Source organism: Scyliorhinus canicula, chromosome 2 (genome assembly GCF_902713615.1).
Source record: "Scyliorhinus canicula chromosome 2, sScyCan1.1, whole genome shotgun sequence".
Taxonomy (NCBI): Eukaryota; Metazoa; Chordata; class Chondrichthyes; order Carcharhiniformes; family Scyliorhinidae; genus Scyliorhinus; species Scyliorhinus canicula.
Genome location: NC_052147.1, coordinates 145,658,643 through 145,672,330, shown reverse-complemented (window position 1 = coordinate 145,672,330; position 13,688 = coordinate 145,658,643). Strand labels below are relative to the sequence as shown.

At 50.4% G+C, this 13,688-nt stretch overlaps 1 protein-coding gene across 2 annotated transcripts in view; it reads right to left on the bottom strand.

Annotated features, from left to right (window-relative positions):
• The window catches only part of LOC119958957, a 108,155-nt gene that overhangs the window by 21,673 nt on the left and 72,794 nt on the right, over window positions 1-13,688 (bottom strand). For both annotated transcript variants that reach the window (XM_038787484.1, XM_038787492.1), the window contains 2 exons: window positions 6,410-6,562; window positions 1,785-1,937 (listed from right to left, as the gene is read on the bottom strand). In XM_038787484.1, the coding sequence (XP_038643412.1) occupies window positions 1,785-1,937; window positions 6,410-6,562 (306 nt within the window). The remainder of the gene's footprint in view (window positions 1-1,784; window positions 1,938-6,409; window positions 6,563-13,688) is intronic.

The window sequence follows — 13,688 nt, the reverse complement described above, 5'->3', positions numbered from 1 at the left end:
ATTTATAAAGCCTCCATAAAATTCCTTGAATACCCCATTCACCACCACCGGGTTCAGGACTACTCTTCCTATCCCGTCCTTCACCCTTGCGACCTCCCTCGCAACCTCCTGCGTTCTGGGTTTGTGGACCAGCATCCTACTCGCCTTCTCCCCGTACTGATTCACTGCACCTCTGACCAACCCGAAACTGGCCCACCGCCTTCCCCGTGGACACCAGCCCAAACTCCACCTGGAGCTTCTGCCTCTCCTTCAACAATCCCGCCTCCAGGGCCTCCAAACACCTCCTGTTCATCCGCAGAATCTCATCCAGAAGCCTTGTCATCTCCGTTTGCTCCATCTTATCCCAATGCCCCTGGACCGATATAAACTCCCCCCAAACCACTACCTTGAACACCTCCCATAGTGTGATGGCTGAGATCTCACCTGAATGGCAGCCCTCACTCGCTCAAAATCTCTTCATCTACTAACAAACCTACGTCATGTCTCCACTGCGGGTTCTGGACCCCCCCGTGGTCCACTTGCAAGTCCACCCCGTGCAGCGCCTGGTCTGAAACCACGATCGCCGATTAACTGGTGTCGATGACCTCCGGCAACAGCGTTTTGACCACCATGAAAAAATCAATCCGAGAGTACATCCTGTGCACAGGGGAGAAGTAGAAGAACTCCCTCACCCTCCCTAACCTCCACAATCCACCCCCCTCCCCCCCTATCCTCTTCCTCCTCTGATCCCCGATCCTCAAGCCTGCTCTGCCATACAGCAAGACTATGATTGATCCTAAAGCTTAGCTGCGATACACTGCCCAATCCCCAAACCTTGATTACTTACTGGCCAAAAATCTTTCCTTATCAGCCTTGAACAAACGCAATGTCAGCCCTCTGCGGTAGCGAACTCTAAAGGTCACAACTTCCTCCAGCCCCACAATTCTCCATTTCTGACCTCTTGCACCTCCCCAATTTCATCACTCCACCTGTGACTTCAGGGATCTGTGACACTTTGTGCAAGTTCGGGTTTGGGAGCAGATGTCTGGATGCTGTTGAGTTTTTGAAAGGTGAACAATGGAAAGCTGACCAGGACAGTATTGGAACAGCTCCGTCTAGAGGACGAGGGTTTCAGGAGCCGACGAGGTGAATGGCAGATAGGGGCAATGTCCTGGAAGTGAAAAGGTAGTTTTGGTGATGAAATAGTTACATGGTTGGAAACACATCTCTGGGTCAAATAGGATGCCAAATTTGTGAATGGCCTGGGAGAGCTTCAGGCTAAGGATAAGTAGAGTCATGGAGTAATGGTGGGTACCGAAGACGATGGCTTTTATTTTCCCAGTATTTAGTTGAAGGACAAGCTGAGATGCTCTGAGGAAGAGAGGGAGACAAAGCCATAAATGGCATCACTAATACCTGAAATCTGGTGCCTCCCACATGTGTGGGAAACGTTGGCTGCACGTTTCCCTCATGAGAACGATAAGGCAGGATGAATAATAGGCGCTACCTGAGTTAATTACAAAAAGTGTGTTCAGTACACGTCCTGTGCCCTGTGTGACCGTTTCTGTGCATGGTCAGATATCCAGGCCCCTCAGTCTGCCTGCTCTAATTATTGTTGGTCACACTAATTTTGCTTGCTGACTCGAGGCAGGAGATCCCGAATAACTTGATCTTCACCAAAAGAGGGAAAACTCCAACATCACACCCAGGATGCAAATACATTCCATTGTGCTGTATATGTAAAACATCACTGCACACTAGTCCAGTTGTCATGACCCTCTAACCTTTAATACACATCAGCTGACCTGTTCCTGCTGGCCACTCTCCTCATGCTTGACTTTATCAGCTGCTGCTTGAGTTTCAGGATTTTCCTCAGTCTCACTCTCTACACTTGCAATCGCCGTTAATGAAGGTCTATACATTGATAAATCCAGACTGAAACGTTTTCGTAAACCTTTCTAGATTAAAAAATAGAAATATAGTTATTTTTAGCACTGCTGCATCCAGTTTTCTCTAACTCCACACTACAAACCCCCATGTTGAACTAGATTGAATTGAGAGACAGAGTCATAGAATTTTTACAGCATGGAATGAGACTCTTCGGCCCATCACACCCATGCTGGCCATCAAGCACCTAAACCCATTTTCCAGGACTTTGTCCATAGCCTTAGAAACCCTGGCACCTCTGTCCCATCTAGGGAATATTTATATATTATATTTATATATTAAAGGACATCAGACGTCAAGGTAAATATCGAGCCGTGCGATTTCCACAGCCATTAATGTTATCACCATTTACTGGGCACTGCTTATTAACTGTGTATGTAAACACATTTTATGAATCCATTCGTTTAATATCTTTAGAATAGTGAGAGGAGATTTCTCTACTGGATGGAATATCTTGCTTTTGGAGGTTGTTTGGATGAAAACTAAATTAATTCAAGAAGATAAGGGGCGGGATACTCTAATCCTGCGGCAGAGTGTGTACTCCGTCGGAAACACCGTCTCGTATTACGACGGCGTGAACGGGCTGAACGATGACTAATTCAGGCCTGGAAAAGGGGCCAGCATGGCACTGGAGCAGTTTACTGGGCGCCGCGGGATACGCACATGTGCATTGGCACCGGCAGCCACATGCACATGTGCAGGCGCCAACGTGTGCATGCACAGTGTCTTCTTTCAACGCGCGGCCCCGATGCAACATGGCGCAGGACTACATGAGCCGCGTGGAAGAAACGAGGCCCCTCGCCAAAGAGGCCGGTCCGCCGATTGATGGGCCCCGATCGCGAGCCAGGCCACATCAGAGGCACCCTCCCCTCCTGGGTCGGACCCCCCCCTTCCCCCCCACAGGCCGCCCCCCCGACCCTTCTACACTGAGTTCCCGCCAGCAGAGAGCAGGTGTGGACGACGCCGGTGGGACTCGGCGTCTTTACGATGGCCGCTCGGCCCACCTTGGGCCAAGAATCGGTAGGCCAGCCACGCAGAGTGGCCGCCCACTGGCGCCGCGCCAACCACGGAGGATCGCTCTGCAGAGAATCGCATGCTGGCGTCGGGGAGGCGTGGCGCGATTTGCACCGGTCGCGGGGATTCTCCGGCCCGATCCCGGGCTGAGAGAATCGCGCCCAGGGTTCCCATGAAGAGAAATGTCCAGAAAATCCAGGACAAGGAAGCCAGCAAATACAGATGTGTCGATTGATTCGTAAGCGTCTCGAGGCTTTTCTTTTAAAAATTAAAAAAAAATAAACGTAGAGTACCCAATTATTTTTACAATTAAGGGGCAATTTAGCGTGGCCAATCCACCTATCCTGCACATCTTTGGGTTGTGGGGGTGAAACCCACACAGACGCGGGGAGAATGTGCAAACTCCACACAGACAGTGACCCAGGGCCGGGATTTGAACCCTGGTCCTCAGCGCCGTAGGCAGCAATGCTAACCACTGTGCCACTATGCTGCCCATCTCGAGTCTTTTCTGCTGAGCAAATGGCGGAGGCCGTGACTGCGACTCTGGCCTCTCCATTGACGGCAGAGATGCTTACAGGGGCCTTGGCAACGGAATTTCAGAAACAGCAGTGGGCTGTCTCCGAGGATCTCCACAAGCTCCCATTTACTCGGCATTGGCATTACAGGGTATGGAGGCAGCTCTCTCGAAGCAAAGCGATCAGATTGTCTCCTTGGGAACTGAGATGGTATCGTTGTCTGGTGATAGTAAAGCACTGAGGGCCAAAGGTGGATGATGTGGAGTACCGCTCCAGGAGACAGAATCTTAGAATCATGGGATTGCCAGACAGAATGAAAGACCAAAATCTGACTGACTGCATCTCCCATGACGACGGGTTTATTATCAGATTTAATTTTTTATCATGGGTAGGTCGCCCCTTCCTGGGGTGAAGAACGGGGGTGCTGGGAATTTGATATCTCAGATCATGCCCACATTTTGTGGATCTGGTTTTCGAGCAACGTCCCTTTCAATGTCTGCCGTGGTGATTGGTCATGACGTGGTTGGCAAAGGATCTTGGAGGGCATATCCTCCACCATTGAGGAGCACATCATGTTTAATAAGTCTATCTCATCCTCAATGTTCTGGGAGGACCTTAAGGCGGTCATTAGAGGGGGTGGGGGAGTTAATTTCTTCCAAGTCACACAAGGAAAGGATTGGGAAGTGGAGCGGCAGAGGCTGGTTCATTCTATCTTTGAGGTGGACCGCCTGTACCCGCTTGCCCCTACACAAAGTTGCTGGCGAGTAGGTACAATTTGAGCTCCTCTCAATGGGTAAGGTGGTGAGCCAGCTGTGGCGCTTGAGGGGGATGTGCTATGAACACTGGGAGAAAATATTTACCACACCAGCTGAGGCGGCTGGCTGCCTCCCGGGAGACGGTGCAAGTAAGGGACTAGGATGGCAGGTTGGTTTCCACCCCATCAAAGGTTAAAACTGTGCTTGAAGCCTTTTATTGAAGTCTTTATAGATGGGAGCCCCCGAAGGAGAATTCGCCCATGAAGCAGCTTTTGGAGGAATTGTGCTTCCCGGGCTGGAGAGGGAGAGAAGGGAGGAATTGGAATCCCTATTGGGCCCCGAGGAGATTATGAAATGGTTTGGTTTAATGCCGTTGGGTAAAGCTCCGGACCCGGATGCATTACCCAATAAGTAAAGTGGATAATGGGGATCCTGTAGCTGTAGTATATCTGGACTTCTGGAAGGCATTTGATAAGGTGCCACACAGAAGGTTAATTCACAAGATTAGATCAGATGATTAGAGGTAATTTATTAGCTTGGGTCAAAGACTAGCTGACGGACAGGAGACAGAGAGTCAGGATAAAAGGGTGTGTTTCTGGACAACAAGATGTAACTAGTGGGGTGCCACAGGGTTCACTCCTTAGGTCCCAACTATTTACAATCGATATTAACAACTTGGATACAGGGACAGAAGGTTCTACAGCCAAATCTGCAGACGACACAAAAATAGGTGGGACAGTAAGTTGCAATGAGGAAATAAGAACCTTCCAAATTCATATACACAGGTTAGGCTAGTGGGCCAAAATGTGACAGATGGAGGTTAACGTGTGAAGTCAGGAATTTTGGTTGGATAAATGGGACGGCAACTTATTATCTAAATGGGGAGAGACTTCGGGATGCTCCGATGCAGAGGGATCTGGGGATTTTGTTCATGAGTTACAGAAAACGAGCATGCAGGTAAGGAAGATAATAAAGAAAGTGAAATGAATGTTGACATTTATAGCTAAAGGAATAGAGTATAAAGGTAAGGAGACGTTTTTGCAAGTGTACAAGTCATTGGTGAGATTACACCTGAATATTGTGCACAGTCCTGAGGAAAAATGAAATGACATTGGAGTTAGTTGAGAGGAGGGTCACTAGATTGAGTCCAGCGATGAGGGGTTTGTTTAGAGATTGAACAGTTTTGGCCTTTCCTCTCTAGGGTTTAGAAGAATGAGGGGGACATCAAACTGAGGTATGCAAGATTATAAGAAGTATGGATAAATTAGATGTGGAGGGGATGCTTCCTCTTGTGGGTCATTCGAGAACGAGAGGCCATAGGATAAGTGGCAGTAAATTTAAAACAGAGTTGAGGAGAAACTACTTCTCCCAAAGGGTTGTGAATCTGTGAAATTCGTTACCCCAGAGTGTGGTGGATGCTGGGACAGTGAGTAAATTTAAGGAAGAGTCAGACAGATTTTTAATTGATAATGGGTTGACAGGTTATGGAGAGCGGGCAGGACAGTGAAGTTAAGGGCAGGACGAGATCAGCTATGATCAAACGGTGGAGGAGGCTCCATGCGCCAAATGGCCTAACTCTGCTCCTATGTCTTGTGAACTTGTAAACCCATTGAGTTATATAAGAAATTTGTGGGGAGTTGACCCCACTGTTACTAGAAATGTTTATCGAATCCTTATCCCGGGGGTATTGCCAAATACACTGGCGCACGCCTGGATTTCCCTGATTTTGAAGAAGGAAAAGGACCCTACAGAATGTGGGTCACATAGAAGCCATAAATGGTATCACTAATACCTGAAATCTGGTGCCTCCCACATATGTGCAAGAAAGAAGCAGTGTGGGAAACGCTGGCTGCACGTTTCCCTCATGAGAACGATAAGGCAGGATGAATAATAGGCGCTACCTGAGTCAATTACAGCAAGTGTGTTCAGTACACGTCCTGTTCCCTGTGTGACCGTTTCTGTGCATGGTCAGATATCCAGGCCCCTCAGTCAACCCACTCTAATTATTGTTGGTCCCACTAATGTTGCTTGCTGACTCGAGGCAGTAGATCCTGAATTATTTGATCTTCACCAAAAGAGGAAAAACTCCAAAATCACACCCAGGATGCAAATACATTCCATTGCGCTGTATATGTAAAATATCACTGCACACTAGTCCAGTTGTCATGACCCTCTAACCTTTAATACACATCAGCTGACCTGTTCCTGTTGGCCACTCTCCTCATGCTTGACTTCATCAGCTGCAGCTTGAGTTTCATGATTTTCCTCAGTCTCACTCTCTACACTTGCAATCGCCGTTAATGAAGGTCTATACATTGATAAATCCAGACTGAAACGTTTTCGTGAACCTTTCTAGATTAAAAAATAGAAATATAGTTATTTTTAGCACTGCTGCATACAGTTTTCTCTAACTCCACACTACAAACCCCCATGTTGAACTAGATTGAATTGAGAGACAGAGGCATAGAATTTTTACAGCATGGAAAGAGACTCTTCGGCCCATCACACCCATGCTGGCCATCAAGCACCTAAACCCATTTTCCAGGACTTGGCCCGTAGCCTTAGAAACCCTGGCACCTCTGTCCCATCTAGGAAATATTTATATATTATATTTATATATTAAAGGACATCAGACGTCAAGTTAAATATCGAGCCGTGTGATTTTCAAAGCCATTAATGTTATCACCATTTACTGGGTACTGCTTATTAACCATGTATGTAAGCACATTTTATGAATCCATTCGTTTAATATCTTTAGAATAGTGAGAGGAGATTTCTCTACTGGATGGAATATCTTGCTTTTGGAGGTTGTTTGGGTGAAAGTTTAATTAATTCAATAAGTTATGATTCCCACCAAGAGAAATGTCCAGAAAGTCCAGGACAAGGAAGCCAGCAAATAATGATTTAGCGGCTGATTCGTAAGATTCTCGAGGCTCTTCTGCTGAGAAAATGAGGACCTCCACAAGCTCTCATTTACTCAGCATTGGCGTTACAGGGTGTGGAGGCAGCTCTCTCTCAAAGCAGAGTGATCAGATTGTCTCCTTGGGATTTGAGATGGCACTGTTAGTCGATGATAATAAACCCCTGAGAGCCGTTTAATGAGTGTGAGTCGACCTCATCTTTTATGTTGTGGGAGGCCCTTAAGGCGGTCATTATGGGGGAGATCATTTCCTGCAAGTCACACACGGAAAGGATTGGGAGGTGGAGCGACAGAAGCTGGTGCATTCTATTAGGGCCTCACGGTAGCATGGTGGTTAGCATCAATGCTTCACAGCTCCAGGGTCCCAGGTTCGATTCCCGGCTGGGTCACTGTCTGTGTGGAGTCTGCATGTCCTCCCCGTGTGTGCGTGGGTTTCCTCCGGGTGCTCCGGTTTCCTCCCACAGTCCAAAGATGTGCGGGTTAGGTGGATTGGCCATGCTAAATTGCCCGTAGTGTAAGGTTAATGGGGGTATTGTTGGGTTACGGGTATACGGGTTACGTGGGTTTAAGTAGGGTGATCATTGCTCGGCACAACATCGAGGGCTGAAGGGCCTGTTCTGTGCTGTACTGTTCTATGTTCTATGTTCTATCTTTGAGGTGGACCTCCTGTACTCGCTTGCCCCTACACAGAGTTGCTGGCGAGTAGGAACAATTTGCAGATACAATTTAAGCTCCTCTCAATGGGTAAGGCGGTGAGCCAGTTGCAGCGCTTGAGGGGGATGTGCTGTGAATACTGGGAGAAAATATTTACCACACCAGCTGAGGTGGCTGGCTCTGGTTTGGCAGGAACAGCGAGTCCGTTCCATGGGATGGAGGATGATGACAATCCGCTCTGCAATGAGATCTGGTGTTCCACATCGACTGACAATGTCTGACTCCTGCTCACCAGAGCACCTTCCACTGTCCGCCTGGGTGATCCCTGTGTGCGAGCTGGCTAATCCATCACACTCATCACAATGTCCGACATTCCACCCCCACCCCCTCCTCTGGCCAGCCCAGACTAGCCACCTGTCACACCCATCTGACAGAGCACCGCGACAGGTTGTAACAGTGATAACAGGTGTTTAATGTGAACAAATAGGTTTGTACCCTAGCCCCTATAACTCAACTGTGCACTGCACCTGTGACTATTTAAGACATGTCTAACTTTCTGGCTTTACATGCCCCAATGCTAAGTTTTGGTGGTTCGCCAGACGGTACAGTAGGAGAGGAGGGAGCGTGCTGTGATTCCTGCCCTGCGACTTGGGTGTTCTGTTGATGGGTGTCTTCTGGGGAAACTGGGCCTGGATAGCCCCGGTTGCTGCTCAGGTGTCCCAGGTGCTGTGGTGCCGCCCTGTTCTGATGCGCCATGGACAGGCTCGGGGGTGGGGAGTCCGAGGTGCCGCTGTGTTCCGGCACCTCCCCTGTGGGAGTCACCGGCACGGGCCGCAGCACCTACTCGTCCCTCGGAGTGCCCATTGTCTCCCAGGCTTCTCCTTGGGATGGGGGTGCTAGCGGAGCTATCCTCTTAGGCTCCCCTGTCACCTGGTGCTGCCAGTCCTGGAAGCCCGCACTGGTCTCGACCAGGGTCCACAAGCTCGCGGGCTTGGATCACAGGGAGTGGACCATCTCCGACTGGGACTGCGCCATATCATCCATTGACTGTGCCACCACCTTCTGGGTCTGTGTCACATCAGCAAGTGACTGTGCTATCTGGTTCCTGGATTGAGCCACCAACCTCCGTCTCGGCGCCACGTCATCCGGTGCCTGGGTAATGTTGCCGACGTTCTCAGCCATGGCCTGCTGTGATTGGGCCATGCCCAGAAGTGCCGCTGCAATGTCCAGGTGGCTCAGGCACATGGTCGTGTGAGACGGCAACCCTGTCCTGGGTCTCGGCCAGCGCCTGCACAGAATGCCCCAGGCCTTGGACATGCTGAACTATAGCCATAACCGTCGCTCCCAATGCCTGCACCGTGGTCGCCACCCGTGAAGTGTTGGGCTGGGTGGCACGCATTGTCAGCACCAACCCCTGCTGCTGCACCCGGTTGGATTCCCCCAACTGTACCTGCAGGTGCTAGATGCTCGCTGACAAACCCTCATGTAGCCCCTGGCTCTGCGACTGTCTGTTCCAGAAGCCCGAAACCCATCTGGATGGCAGCTAGTCCCTCGGGTCAGCTTGCCCTCCGAACGTCTGCCCCTTTGTGTATGCCCACCTCCGCCTGATGTACCGAAGCAGCTGTGTTGTGAGCACCAGAGAGTGTCCCAGGAGCTCTCCGGGTTGGCATTGGCTGGCAGCAGGGGATGCCAGAAGTACCCACCCCATCACCAGCAGATCCTGTAAGACACAAGGCAAGAAATGTGAAGAGACCGCGGGCTGGAGGTTGGTGCCCGTGTGGTTGAGGGGTGCTATCAGGTGAGGGTGGTATGGGGCTGGTGTGGGGTTGCGGGTGGCGTAGGGGTGAGGGTGAGTGTTGTGTGAGGAGAGGGTGAGAGTTGACACACGTGTCATGGGAGCCGCAACTAAGCCGGGTTTCACTTCCTTGCCCGCAGTCGAAATCTAATTCAGCAACCTCCCTTTCCTCCGTGCTGCCGACCAAGTCCAGGGCCCTCTGCTCAGCCACAATGAGGGACCGCAAATCCGGCTGTCGCCTTCCTGTCTTCTACCGCTCCCAACAGTTGTGTGAGGTCTTTTCCTGGGCATAGCGGGTGGGAGGGGGGGGGGGGGGCGGAGAGAAAATGACAGTGTTAGACAGTCCGACGCATGCAGCCACATGGGTGGGTAGCTGGTGGCCTTAGTAGCCAGGGTGATGGACCATCAATAATAGACAAAGCGAGTTATAGAACTAAATTGTGGCTTTAATACACTGAGATGTGTGCCTGCCTGCTGCTGATCTGTTACTGGGGGCAGGGCCACAGATCAGCCAACTATATACAAAACCCGAGGGGCGGAGCCAACAGAAGTAACAACAACAGCAGTAAGTAACAATGGAACAAACAATAACAGTGAATACATATATACAGCAGTGAGTAACAGTGGAACATGGTTCACCACACAGGGTACCTTGCCATGGCAGCCGGTATGGGTACCGACATGTGGTGCAGCGTGGGGGTTTGTCCTTCCTCCTGGTGGAGCGGGGTGGATGTCGGGTTACGGGTGTGTGAGATGGGGGTTAGTGCCAGGAGCACAGTGCTGCCTACTCACCCCGGCCGCCCTGAGTAGGTCGTGCAGTTTTTTATGGCACTGCTGGCCGGCTGGACAACGTTGTCCACGCCGTTGACCACCTCTGCCACCTGCACCCAGGCAAGGCAAACGGCGGCGGTTGGCTGCCTCTTTCCTGGGTCGGAGTACACGGTCATCCACCTCTCAATCACGGAATCCAGGAGGGTCTGGAGCTCTGCACCCGCGAACCTTGGTGCCGCTCTCCTTGTTGCCACCTGCTGGCTGGGATGGTGTGTATGGGGAGTGAAGTGTATATGCAGCTGCAGCTTGTCAGCCTCCTGAGTGTCAATCACGAATCCGGCAGATCCGGCACCATTTCTCATGAGAATCAATTGTGTTCCACGTGATGCAGGTGCTAGCCTCTTAGCAGTAGTGGACTCGGTCCAGGTGTGGCGCCAAGTTGCTGTCACGAAAGTCCACCAATTGTGTGTCGGCGTCAACACTTCGGGCTGGATACTCCAATTTTGAGGCAATGTCCGGAGGAAGTAGATAATACTAAGGTCGGTGGAGTTGCAGATAGCGAGGAGGACTGTCAGAGAATACAGCAAAATATAGATCGATTGGAGAGTTGGGCAGAGAAATGGCAGATGGAGTTCAATCCAGGCAAATGTGAGGTGATGCATTTTGGAAGATTTAATTCAAGAGCAGACTATGTGGTCAATGGAAGAGTCCCGGGGAAAATTGATGTACAGAGAGATCTGGGAGTTCAGGTCCATTGTACCCTGAAGGTGGCAACGCAGGTGGATAGAGTGGTCAAGAAGGCATACAGCATGCTTGCCTTCATCGGACGGGGTATTGAGTACAAGAGTTGGCAGGTCATGTTACAGTTGTATCAGACTTTGGTTAGGCCACATTTGGAATACTGCGTGCAGTTCTGGTCGCCACATTACCAGAAGGATGTGGATGCTTTGGAGAGGGTGCAGAGGAGGTTCACCAGGATGTTGCCTGGTATGGAGGGTGCTAGCTATGAAGAAAGGTTGAGTAGATTAGGATTGTTTTTGTTGTAAAGACGGAGGTTGAGGGGGGACCTGATTGAGGTCTACAAAATTATGAGAGGTATGGACAGGGTGGATAGCAACAAGCTTTTTCCAAGAGTGGGGGTGTCAGTTACAAGGGGTCACGATTTCTAGGTGAGAGGGGGAAAGTTTAAGGGAGATGTGCATGGAAAGTATTTTACGCAGAGGATGATGGGTGCCTGGAACGCTTTGCCAGCGGAGGTGGTAGACGCGGGCACGATAGCATCATTTAAGATGCATCTAGAGTCTAGATTTCTCAACCTTTTTAGATTCTAGACAGATATATGAACGGGCGGGGAACAGAGAGAAGTAGATCCTTGGAAAACAGGCAACAGGTTTAGATAAAGGATCTGGATCGGCGCAGGCTGGGAGGGCCGAAGGGCCTGTTCCTGTGCTGTAATTTTCTTTGTTCTTGTTCTTTGAAGTGTCTAGTTTTATGATGAAAACATCGGCGCCGCCCCCGTACCAATGCTCTGCCCGGTGGGGGGGTTAGCAGCCGTACCACGTAAAACTCCGGAAGATCCCAACATAAACGGACGGAGAACTGCCGGGTCCGTGGACGCACATGGCTCACCTGTACCGTCCCCGGACCAGCACCACCAGTCCCTCCAGACCCTACCAAAGCGCCCCCCGGCCAGCAGAATGGCTCCCACCCCCCAGTCTGTGGCAGAGCTAGACACAGTCCGCAGCCACCACACAAGGTTGACAAAAACTCAGAACACACGTGTCCCACGCCATCAGGAACTTGGCCCATTGCAGGGGGAGCATCGAGGGAGGACCTTCAGATGACGTCCTGAGGCCATCCCAACGGCGTGCCGCATACTGTCCGATCACGCCGTTTTGTAGGGGGCTGAGTATCTGAAAACAGGAGCCGCCCCCCGATGTCAGCATCAAAAGGAATTCTCTGCCCAATCGCATTTTGCGATTTTGGCATCGGCAAGCGGAGAATCCTGCTTTTAGTCTCAGGAACGGAGAATTACGCCCACCTGTAATCTCTCCAAATTTCAGCCTCTTGAGCCTGCCCAATTTCATCATTCCACTACTGGGGTCTGTGACTTCAGCTGTCCAGCCCTAAACTCTGGAATTCAGAGTCTGTCCTCCTTAAAACCCACCTCTTCCACCAAGATATAGATCACCTGTCATAATGTCTCCTTGCATGGCCCCCTGTTAAATTTCATTTGCTAACACTCTTTTGAAGGACTTGGGGACTGTTCCCCCTGACCTTCCTCCCATCCTGCCTTCCTCATTTTAATCCCTTTTTCTCCCCCCCATCCCCCTTCAAACGACAACCTGCTGACACCTCAATTCTCCTTAAAGACGTTGGTGAACGATTTCCATCTCCAGGCAAACCCATCGACCGACCCTCTTAAGACAAACGTGATTTTCTCCAACTTTAGAAACCCCACCAGGTCGTTCAATCACACCCCCGGTTTCAGTGGCTTCGAGTTCCTCCACTCCACCAAAATCCACCTCTGGGCTACCAGGGAGGCAAAGGGCAGAACACCGGCCTCTCCCCCCCACCCCCCAGACTCAGGGTAGCACGGCAGCATTGTGGATAGCACAATCGCTTCACAGCTCCAGGGTCCCAGGTTCGATTCCGGCTTGGGTCACTGTCTGTGCGAAGTCTGCACATAGAACATAGAACATAACAGCGCAGTCCAGGCCCTTCGGCCCACGATGTTGCACCGTCCTGTGAAACCCCTCTAAAGTCCCTCTACACTATTCCCTTATCGTCCACATGCCTATCCAATGACCATTTGAATGCGTTTAGTGTTGGCGAGTCCACTACTGTTGCAGGCAGGGCATTCCACGCCCTTACTACTCTGAGTAAAGAACCTACCTCTGACATCTGTCCTATATCTATCTCCTGTCAATTTAAAGCTATGTCCCTCGTGCTGGACATCACCATCCGAGGAAAAAGGCTCTCACTGTCCACCCTATCTAATCCTCTGATCATCTTGTATGCCTCAATTAAGTCACCTCTTAACCTTCTTCTCTCTAACAAAAACAGCCTCAAGTCCTTCAGCCTTTCCTCATATGATCTTCCCTCCATACCAGGCAACATTCTTGTAAATCTCCTCTGTACCCTTTCCAATGCTTCCACATCCTTCCTATAATGTGGTGACCAGAACTGCACACAATACTCCAAATGCGGCCGCACCAGAGTTTTGTACAACTGCAACATGACCTCATGGCTCCGAAACTCAATTCCTCTACCAATAAAAGCTAACACACCATACGCCTTCTTAACAACCCTCTCAACCTGGGTGGCAACTTTCAGGG